The following is a 9,617-nucleotide window of genomic DNA, read 5'->3' as shown; positions in this document are numbered from 1 at the left end:
AAATAACTCTAAAAATTCCTAGTACTAAACCAGAAAGACCCATATGAAAATAGCCTTACAAAAGCACATACACACTTCGTTTCCGGATAGGAAAATTCACAACTGTTAAGATAGCATTTTTCTCCACATCAAGCTCTGAGATTTAAAACCCTGCCAATGAAAATCTTAACAGGCTTTTTAAATGGAAATGGACAAGGTCCTTCTGGAGTTCTTGTGTAAGGAAAAATGCAAAATTTTCAAGGAACAGTGGGGCAGGATGAAAAGAGCTCTGAGATTACGAGTCATGCCATAAAACATGGTGTGTGCACTTACATCAACAGAACAGATGAGAAACTCCAGAGAGAGTTTGCAGGAATTTAGTTTATTTTAAAAAGGTGTTTTAAATCCGTAAAGAAAGACTCATTCAATAGATGGTATAGAGATAAATGACTACCCCTTTAGAAAAAAATTTGCCTCCCATAAAAAATAAATTTTAGACAAGTTAGATGTATGTACACATTCTTAACTCATCTGAAGTTTTCTGTATATGTACACATACACACAAATATATAGACATGTATACGTTTAAAGCTATACTAAGCTAATAAGAGGGAAAGTGACCAAGAAGCAGATAAACAAAGCCGTAGCTGGAAAGGATGTGTGACCAGTGACAAGTTCTTCAGACTGTGTTTTAGATGGGAGAGTTCACAGCACCTCTGATGCCAAAAGATTCAGTAGAGAGGAAGGGAAAAAACAAAACGCACATGAACTCCTTAAGCAAGAAGACAGACATGCTCCAAAGCACAAGAGGAAAGGTTTAAGTCTCACTGGGTTACACAGGAAAGTTAAAGACAAGACAACCCAAAAGCACATCTTTAGGCTTGGTAATGAGCAGGTGAGAGTTCCCTCCAATGGCTACAATTTCTTAACGAAGTGTGTGGTCAACACCTCACAAGGGAAGGCAGAATTGGTAGACAACATACAAGCTGTGAAATAGGACATCCCAGAGATCTGTAGGCAGCGCTCAGTGTCCACCTGAGGTTTATAATTATGAATTTAGGTTGGCTGTTTTCTCTAGCAGTTACTTGAGCACAGGCCCAGACGTGAACAGCTGCGTTGGCCAGGGTTACTCTTACTGGATAAGTACAGGGGAGGGAAACGAGGGAGTGGAGGGTGTGGATGGAATCCATGTTGCACAAGGAGGGAAGTGAAGATAGGACAGTAATGGGAAGAATGTGTGTGGTGGGTGGTGGTGGTGGGGGGGTGTTGCAGCGGATGAAGATACAGAGGAGGTAGTCACAGAGGAGGTAGTCACAGAGGAGGTAGTCGAGCAAGTAAGCCAGAAAGCCAGGAGGCGGTGACTGCAGATACTTGAATTCAAAAGGCGCTGCAATTCCTATCAATGGCGGGAGGGCAGGGAGTGACTAATGAGATAGGCAGCAGCCTGGAGAGGAAGATAAGGAACTAGGGGGCCATGGTGTTGAGCAGGCCCATCCGTGGGATGGAGAAAATGCCAGCAGAAGCAGGGCTGGAAGACTCGAAGCCAGGAGATAAACTGTTCAGGGTGTGGACAGTGATTAGAAGATCAATGCCAACAACGAAGAGAGTGTATATAACCAGTGGTAAAAGCTTCAAAGAAGTGGGATGAGGTGGTTTGCAGGACAGCTGCAGAGTAACAGAGGAGCCTCAAAGAGGCCACCGAGCAGAGGATGTTCACAGCAGTATGGAGGCGGCGCACCCTCAGACAGTGAACAGAAAGCCAGGAAAAGCAGCTTACCAGGTGCTATGAAATTTGTCCTGAGTGTCTCTTAGAGGCAGGGGCACTAGGTCCTAGAGCTGTGTTCCTGAATACCTGAGTCGGTATTAATCACCAGCGAGTAATACAGATGGATTGTTCCAAGCTACTATTAAATATATCCAAGAAAGCACAGCACAGAGCCTGGTGCTTACTGATGGCTCAATGAGAGAGAGAATCTGGGAAAGATTCCAGCCATTCCCATTTCCTGCTCGTTTAGGACCTGCACCTGAGGGACCCACCAAGGAGCAGTTTTTCACTTCACCACGAGTCCCTCCTCCCTCTAGAGAGCCACTCAGACACCGGCACAAGTCATCACCCACCGGGGGTTTAATTCTCCTTGAGCAAAAACGTCAGTTCAGAAACGGGTCCTGCCTTGTCCCCCATCCCGGGGGGAAGATCTGCAGAGCACCCTGAGAATGTCCAAGCTCAGAGGAGCCAAGAACTAGTCTCTGAGCAAGAGAAGTGGATCCAGGGACTCAGGCCGCCTCTTCATCTTCACTCTCCTCCTCGCTCTCGTGATACTGTCTGCGGTTGGTGTTAACGAAGAGGTCGGAATCGTCTTCAGAGCTGGACTCTTCTCCTGAGGACTGTGGCTCTGCTGGGAGTTCTGGCTGAGTCTGTCTGCACGGGGGAAAAGGGACAGGATTAACCCAACGCCTTCTAGGAAAACTAGATCTGCAATCAAGGAGCCCCACAAAAAGGAAGACCACATGGTCAAGAAAGACTGACTGAAGACCACCTTCCACCTCACCTCAGAAGTCTGCAAAAACCACTGGCTTTAATAGTAAGGATTCTACAACCACGAGCTAACACTCAGGGCGCTCATACCACATACCAAGTATTATACTAAGCAATTTTACAAGCATTAACTCCTTTAATCCTCGCAAAGCTCCCACTTTATAGACGAGGAAATCCAAGCTTAAGAGATCAAGTGACCTACTTAAAATCATTCATTTACAAGAGGCAACACCATGATCTCACCCCAGGACATGGGACTTCCAAGCCATCCGTCCTCCCAATCACATACTTAGGAGCATCTCCCAGGGTCTCTACATAGGAAGAATGTTTCTATTTCCTCCTCAAGGCTCCAAGGCCTGAACCCCCATTTTTTTATCCTAAGCCTTCTCACCTGTTCCTGTTGTTGTGTTTCTCAGCCACTTCTGAGAAGGCCTCAGGCCTGTGCCAAGAGAAGAGCCGGGGTCAGAAAGGACACAAAACTCGACCAGCACAAAACCTGTTTCAAGCTGTCCCTGACTAGGATGTCATGACCTTCCCTCCTCCAATTTCACAGCTAGGAAATCAGTCTCCCCAGAAATGAGACAGCCAATGACCAGAGGAACTACCCTACCAGAGTCCTTCCTTCTGCAGAGAGCGCACGTGGTCTTTGCAGAGCACAAAGGAGATCTCAGCCTTCACTTTTTCTCCCTCTTCAATAGGGTCAACAATGAGGAAGTCCCCTGCAGGTAAGAAAGAAGAAAAAACACAGCAGATCCCGCTTGTAGTGGGGAAGGCCAAGCTGACAGGAAGCAGCTGTCTCCTACGCGCCGCCTCTCTCACCTCTCTTGATCCAGATGTTCTTACGGTATTTGGAGGGCATGCTCACCAGGAAGCGCTGCCCCTGGGCCGTCTCCACCTCATGCAGATTGTTCCCGGGGGTCCTGAGCACCTGCACCGAGAGAGACCCAGAACTAATGAGCCTCATCACTTAGCTCAAATATCCAGTGAGTTGCGCTGCACCCTACCGTCGTCCTAGGGGCCCAAGGGGACTAAAAGGAGGGGGAGGCAGGGCAGCTTGTGCCCCATGCCACTCACCCTCACGATCTGCTGCTGGTCAGAGGGCACCATGTGCTCCCCCAGCACCTCTTTCACCACATGCTTCCTCTTGGTGGCCTGAGACATGCTGGGTCCTGTTGCAGGGGTTGAGGGACGCAGAGACTGTCAGCTCCTCCTCCTGAGTTTCGTGGATGACAAGTTCAAACCCAGGACTGTTCTGAAGATGGAGAGAGACCTTTTACTGAGAAGTGACTGTGTCCTGGTTAAGAATGTGAGCTCGAAAACCCAATTACTAGGATTCAAATCCTACCTTGGCTATTTCCTAGCTGTTCAACTTCTTTAGCTTCAGAGAAAAATAACAGCTAACTCCCATCACTGTTCGTAGAATAAAATAATGCAAACTAAGCACTTAGTACAGCGTATGGCACATAAAAACAACTCCTGTTAGGGGGGCCTGGGTGGCTCAGCTGGTTAAGCCTGTGCATTCCGCTCAGGTCATGATTCCAGGGTCATGATTCCAGGAGCCCCACATCAGCCTCCCTGCTCAGTGGGGAGTCTGCTTCTCCTTCTCCCTCTGTCCCTCCCCCTGCTTGTGCTCTCGCTCTCAAATAAATAAATAAAATCTTAAAAAAAAAACAACCCTCATGTTGTAAGTATTGACATAATCACAGAAACTAAATACATGTTCTACAAAAGTCATTCTGGCAACCAATGGGGAAGGAATGTGCGATAAACAGTATCTTCCTCACACGTTTGTACATCGTACATGTGGCTGTGAAACACAGATGCTGTTTTTTTGTTTTGTTTTTTTAAAACACTACAGCCAGAAGCCACTTAGAAGACTCAGAGCAATGGTCCCAGCCAAGAACGAGTTAAAACGAGTTAACAAAAGGTCTGGTAAGTCGGCTTGGTCTGCGGCGCCGGCTAGATTTCTGACGCGGGTACTGAGGAGACAAGGACTGGTACCACGCAGGCAGATAGTTTCCCAAAGCAAACTCCTTAGGGTCAGCCCTAGCTGCCGTCCCTGCCCTCCTCCCTATGCTGAAGGAGAGACGCTCAGAGAAAGACCCACGGGGGCGCCTGGGTGGCTCAGTGGTTAAGCGGCTGCCTTCAGCTCAGGTCATGATTCCAGGGTCCTGCGATCAAGCTCAGCGTCGGGCTCCCTGCTCAGCGGGGAGCCTGCTTCTCCCTCTCCCCTAGCTTGTGTTCCCGCTCTCACTGTGTTTCTGTCAAATAAGTAATCTTAAAAAGGACTGCTTAAAAGAAAGAGAGACCCACACTTACTCTCTCGCCCTCGTCTCCCACGGGCACTGCCCGAACGACCTCGTTCTCCAGGCTGAGAAGCTCGCCCACGACTCACTTCGCAGCTGATTCAACGAGGGCACAGAAAAGGGCCGGCGGTCACGACACTGGCGTGGACGTAGACTCAAGTCCCCCGCGCCTCCGACTCCTACCTGACTCCTCCAAGCCCGGTGACGACGATGACTACAGGAGCCCTTCTGAGTCGGACCCTTCCGAGCACCGTACTTCCGGTACTATACCGGAAGCCTATCGGCCACCCTCCCCTGCCTTGTCCTTCCCTCAAACTCTTCCCCCCGCCCGGTCGGCCAAGGCTAAGTTCTTGAGTTCCCGATGCCGCCCGGCGGGCAATGGAGTTTTCTCGAAGGCCTCAGTTCCTTGAGACCGGATATGCTGCCCGAGAAGCGAGACCATAGAAGGCAGCCGGGCTTCCCGCGAGACGACCCGAAAGCGGTGCTCACTGAGGGCGCCGTTGAGGTCGGGGGCGCCTCATCTCTATGGCTCTGTGCGGCTAGAAGTGCCCAACTCGGAGTTTTTTTTTAAAGGCGGCTCGTGAGGCGACCCGGAAGCGGAACTGGAAGAAAGTTCTAGTGGGTTGAGGTATCGCTGGGAGCAGCCGGGTGGCGGGAGGAGCCGTTACAGAAGCCGGAGCTGCTGGTGAGCGCTCCCCGCGGAGCAGGCCCCGAGCTGGAGGCGAGAGGGGGCGCGGGGAGGAGGGGAGGTGAGGGACCTCGGCGCCATAGTGGGCCAGAAGATGCGCCTTCCGAGAGGGCCCGGGCCGCCGTGCGGGGAGAGGGCGGGGCGCGGCGCGGCGGCGCGTGGAGAGGGCGGGGAGGTGGGCGGGGCCGGCGGGCGGGGCTGGGCGGGAGCCCGAGCGATGACCCCGAGGGGCTGAAGGAGCAGGTTTACGCTCTCCCCGGCCCGCGCTTTCTGAGCAGTGCGTGCGGGCGAGCGGGGCCGAGAGACCCATCGCTTGCTTTTCAGGCCGGGGAGCCGCTCTAGGAGGGCTCAGTGCCTTCTTAGCCAGCCAAGGTCACAGAGAGAGTGACAGTTTCAGGGAGGACCCAGAACCATTCTTTTGCGTAGCGGGGGGAAAGGCTCTTCTTGGACTTGAGTTCTCACAACCGTGAACTGATGAGAATTGAGTTAGCAGCCATAATGGCTGGTTCCGCTTTCTCATAACAAAACATTGCTCTGGTCCCTTGGGAGTTCCCGGTTTTCAGCCCTAACTACCTTTTCTTGGGATTGCCAGGTTCCGCTGATCAAGATGACAACCTCCCAAAAGCACCGAGACTTCGTGGCAGAGCCCATGGGGGAAAAGCCAGTGGGGAGCCTGGCCGGGATTGGTGAAGTCTTGGGCAAGAAGCTGGAGGAAAGGGGCTTTGACAAGGTGTGGGCTGGCTGCATGCACCTGGGAAGGGCTGGGGGTGGCGGACTACAGTATTTCCGGGTGCTTTGGGGGTGAGGAAAGCGAAAGTAGCTGTTGGGGGTGGCCATTGATGTGTGATCTGAAGAGACAGCCACCGCCTCCCCTACTTCTAGGCTCATGTGCTTTGAATGCCACAAAGTGGCCTTCTCATTCTTTCTTGGTCCCACAGAGCACTTAGCAGCTTGCCCTTTACTTTGCCTGTTTTGCAGGCCTATGTGGTCCTTGGCCAGTTTCTGGTGCTAAAGAAAGATGAAGATCTCTTCCGGGAATGGCTGAAGGACACATGTGGTGCCAATGCCAAGCAGTCCCGGGACTGCTTTGGGTGCCTTCGAGAGTGGTGTGACGCCTTTTTGTGAGGCTCTCTTGGGGAGCCCCCAGCCCCTAGCCCCAGCATCGAGTCTCCAGAGTTTGCAGCTGCGTGGGGACTCCTCCCTTGTCCTCTACAAATGAAGAGATTGCGGTTGTCGTACTCACTTTTGATGTACTTCAAGGTCTTTTGGGAGTTCTCTCCCCCACCATTTCAACTTTTTTGCATGCATCTCCCTTCTCCTTCCCCTGCTAGTTTCATGTCAACAATTAACGGCTTTTCCGAGTGGATTCTTGGCCCTTCCCTCACCCCCACCAGTCTGTTTTATGCTATTTGGCTCCTTTTTTGGCAGAATAGTCACTCCTTGTAAAGTTTTTTAAATCAATAAAGTCAGTGGCCTTCATGACTGGGCTTTAGGTGTTGAAAAGCAGGTGGGCTGGGACTTTCCCCAGGGACTGACCCGGTCTGCCACACACCTTATCAGTACAGATCGAAACTGGCAGCTTCCTTCCCGCTCTGGAGGGCAGCCACCCTAGCCACGTGGGTCTCAGGCAGGTGCCTTGGAGTATCCCTTAGGAATCTGGCAGAGAGCGTGGGTTGTCCCCTTCTGGGATCTGGGTGGGCTGTGATGTTCCAGATGTCAGCTGAGTCAACAGCTGGGCTAGGCAGCACCTGGTGGAAAAGTCAGTGGGAGTCGGATTCCAGGAAGAGGGTGGATCATATGTGGGTTAGAGTTCACCTGACAATCGTCATGGGCTCTCTTGGCCTCTGGGAGGAGTGGGCAGGGCTCTGGTCATCTGCTTGGCTCTCTTAAGGAGGCAGAAAGAACATGGACATCACAGCTGTGGGGGTTTGAATGAGTTACACTTTGGGTACATTTTTGTTCTGGTCTTTGTTGAACACTCAGTATGAACGAGGCCCATGGCTAAGATCTTTGCAAACATTTCTTTTCTCCCACAGTAATAAATAATTGTTTTCTCTTGTATAGGTGAGGAGTTCAGAGGCTCAGAAAGACTGAGTAATTTGTGGATTTACTGCTAGGAAGGAGCCAGTTTGGTTCTCAAAGTGTAACTCTAAAACCCATGTACCTGAGGGCCCTTTGTTCCCTGGTCATGTCACTTGCCCACTCCGAGCCTCTGTTTCCCCACTTGGAAAATGAGGTTGTAAGGATCAGATGAAATGCTGGTTGTGTACAACCAGCCCTGCCTGGATTTCCTTCCTTCTGCGGAGCATCGTCAAGGAACTACTGACTTCCAGAATTCTCAGAGGGCTCACAGTCTGGTGAGGAGAGAACGACAGATATTAAATGCAAAACTTGGGAAACCATGAGAAGGTTCTCGTGCTCAGGGTAGGGAAAAATTAAGGAAAGTTGGTAAATTCAACTCCGTTAATAGACCTTTTATTTGTCTGAAGATAACCACAAAGAGGGTGGCGGTGCTGGCCCCGGGGTGGGAGAGGGATTTGCAGTAAACACAAGCAACAGGGGACTGCATCCAGGGAAGGTGACTGTGATGAAGACAAGGCAGACAACACAATAGAAAAAAGAGTAAAACACCTGTAAGGCAGCCACGAGAGGAACACCTAGATGGGGGCATGAGCTCGGGAAAAGGTGGTCAGTCACAGCAGTAATCGGAAACGTAAGTGAGATGCTATCATCCACTGGCAGAAATGCTCGGGTCAAACAATCCTGAGTGCTGATGAGGGAACGGAGCAGCCGTGTCCGACGCCCAGCTGGTGGGAGTGTAGATTGGCCTGAAGCCTCGGGAAAACAGTTGGGCGTTTTCCAGTGAAGCTGAAGATAAGACCCGTCCTGTGACCCAGCAGTTCCACTCCCGGGACTGTTTCCAGGGACACCTGCAGACCTGCCCCTGAATGCGTGTTCACAGTGGCTTTGTTCAGAACAAACCGCAATGGCTGTCCATACCATCGGAAATGAACAAGTGGCAGGTGAATTTCAATGCCAAGCAAACAAAACGTTCAGTAGTGTGAGTCCATTCATCTGAAGTTAACAAGTAGATCCTTAATCATCTCTGTCGGCGGTAAAGCTAGAAACAGCAAGGAAATGCTTATTGCAAAAATCAGGAGTAGAAGGGTGGCGATCTTTGTGGGAAGGAGGCAGGTGTGAGGTGTGGGGGGGTTGGGGGTGGGGGTGGCAGCTTCCAAGCCTTGACCTGTGTGGTGGTAACAAAACAGATAGGTTCTGTGCGCTTTTATGAATATTAGCTACATCCGATTAGTAGAAGGATAAAAAGGAAACCAAAAGTGAAGCCCCAGGAAGAGAACAATTATGTGAGTAGTTGGAGATCCTGACGGTTACAGTAGGAATGAGGGTTCAGTGCAGGGCTGGGTCTGGACGAGCACCAGGTGGCCCAAGCAGGGCCCAGTTTGTGTTACCACTTCCTGGGAGGGCCCCCACTTCCTGAGAGAGTGCCGGCCTGACTCCCAGACGGGGCTGGTGATTGAGACTCTCCCTAGAGTTCCAGCCTGTGTTTCTGATGCTCTCCTGGATGGGACCAGGGTCACCTCAGAGTCTGCTCACCCTTCGTGTTGTGACGCTGTCGCATGGGCCTGGTGTACTCCGGCGGCAGCTTGGCAGGGCCGTGGCCTTCCCCCTCCTCAGTGCTGATACTGCCGGATTGTCGCTGATGCTCGGGGTCGGGGGGATGCAGACTCCCCTCTCCTCCACAGCACCCTGCCTGTGGCTCCTGCCCCTGGCTCCCACCCGTGCTCATTGTCAGGTTTTACCTCTTGTGGTTCTGGCACTGGGATCCACCCAGCCAAAGCCTATGGGCTGTGCTGCCTCTGCTTCTTCCCTGGGGCTCTTCCCTGCCTCGCCCACAGGCTTTATCTCTGCGGGGGCTGGAGCCTGCTTTCTCACCTCTCGCTTGGTGCTCAGGCTGTGTGTGTAACACTTTGGTAGATTGAAACCCTTTATCTGGACCCTTGAGTGAATCCCACACAAGTTCCTGGTTCAGTCCTAGAGCAGCAGGAGACAAAAGGCTTCTAGAATGTATCATAGGACAGCGTGGCTT

The 9,617-nt window shown here is 51.6% G+C and overlaps 2 protein-coding genes across 6 annotated transcripts; one reads left to right on the top strand and one right to left on the bottom strand.

Annotated features, from left to right (window-relative positions):
* Positions 1–2,086: 2,086 nt before the first annotated feature.
* LOC111149634 (eukaryotic translation initiation factor 1A domain containing) lies at positions 2,087–5,129 on the bottom strand. Of its 2 annotated transcripts, XM_022506821.1 has the most exons (7): positions 4,835–5,113; positions 3,861–3,925; positions 3,590–3,767; positions 3,335–3,443; positions 3,126–3,234; positions 2,907–2,954; positions 2,087–2,398 (listed from the first exon to the last, which is right to left on the bottom strand). In XM_022506821.1, exons 3-7 carry the CDS (start codon positions 3,674–3,676, stop codon positions 2,254–2,256), a joined length of 498 nt encoding a protein of 165 aa, XP_022362529.1. In that variant the 5' UTR covers positions 3,677–3,767; positions 3,861–3,925; positions 4,835–5,113; the 3' UTR covers positions 2,087–2,253. The 2 variants fall into 2 exon arrangements, with proteins under 2 accessions (XP_022362529.1, XP_022362528.1); XM_022506820.1 differs by lacking the exon at positions 3,861–3,925 and having other exon boundaries at positions 4,835–5,129.
* Positions 5,130–5,141: 12 nt separating this feature from the next.
* LOC111149635 (barrier to autointegration factor 1) lies at positions 5,142–6,994 on the top strand. Of its 4 annotated transcripts, none has more exons than XM_022506823.1 (3): positions 5,142–5,439; positions 6,102–6,239; positions 6,488–6,991. In XM_022506823.1, the coding sequence occupies exons 2-3, from the start codon at positions 6,117–6,119 to the stop codon at positions 6,632–6,634; spliced, it is 270 nt and encodes an 89-aa protein (XP_022362531.1). In that variant the 5' UTR covers positions 5,142–5,439; positions 6,102–6,116; the 3' UTR covers positions 6,635–6,991. The 4 variants fall into 4 exon arrangements, with proteins under 4 accessions (XP_022362531.1, XP_022362530.1, XP_022362532.1 ...); XM_022506822.1 differs by having other exon boundaries at positions 5,414–5,506; XM_022506824.1 differs by lacking the exon at positions 5,142–5,439 and adding an exon at positions 5,711–5,786 and having other exon boundaries at positions 6,488–6,994.
* Positions 6,995–9,617: the final 2,623 nt, after the last annotated feature.

Source organism: Enhydra lutris, unplaced genomic scaffold, assembly GCF_002288905.1.
Source record: "Enhydra lutris kenyoni isolate GAN:26980312 unplaced genomic scaffold, ASM228890v2 scaffoldscaffold22, whole genome shotgun sequence".
NCBI lineage: Eukaryota > Metazoa > Chordata > Mammalia > Carnivora > Mustelidae > Enhydra > Enhydra lutris.
The sequence above is the reverse complement of the archived record's forward strand: the minus strand, read 5'-3'. Positions and strand labels throughout refer to the sequence as shown.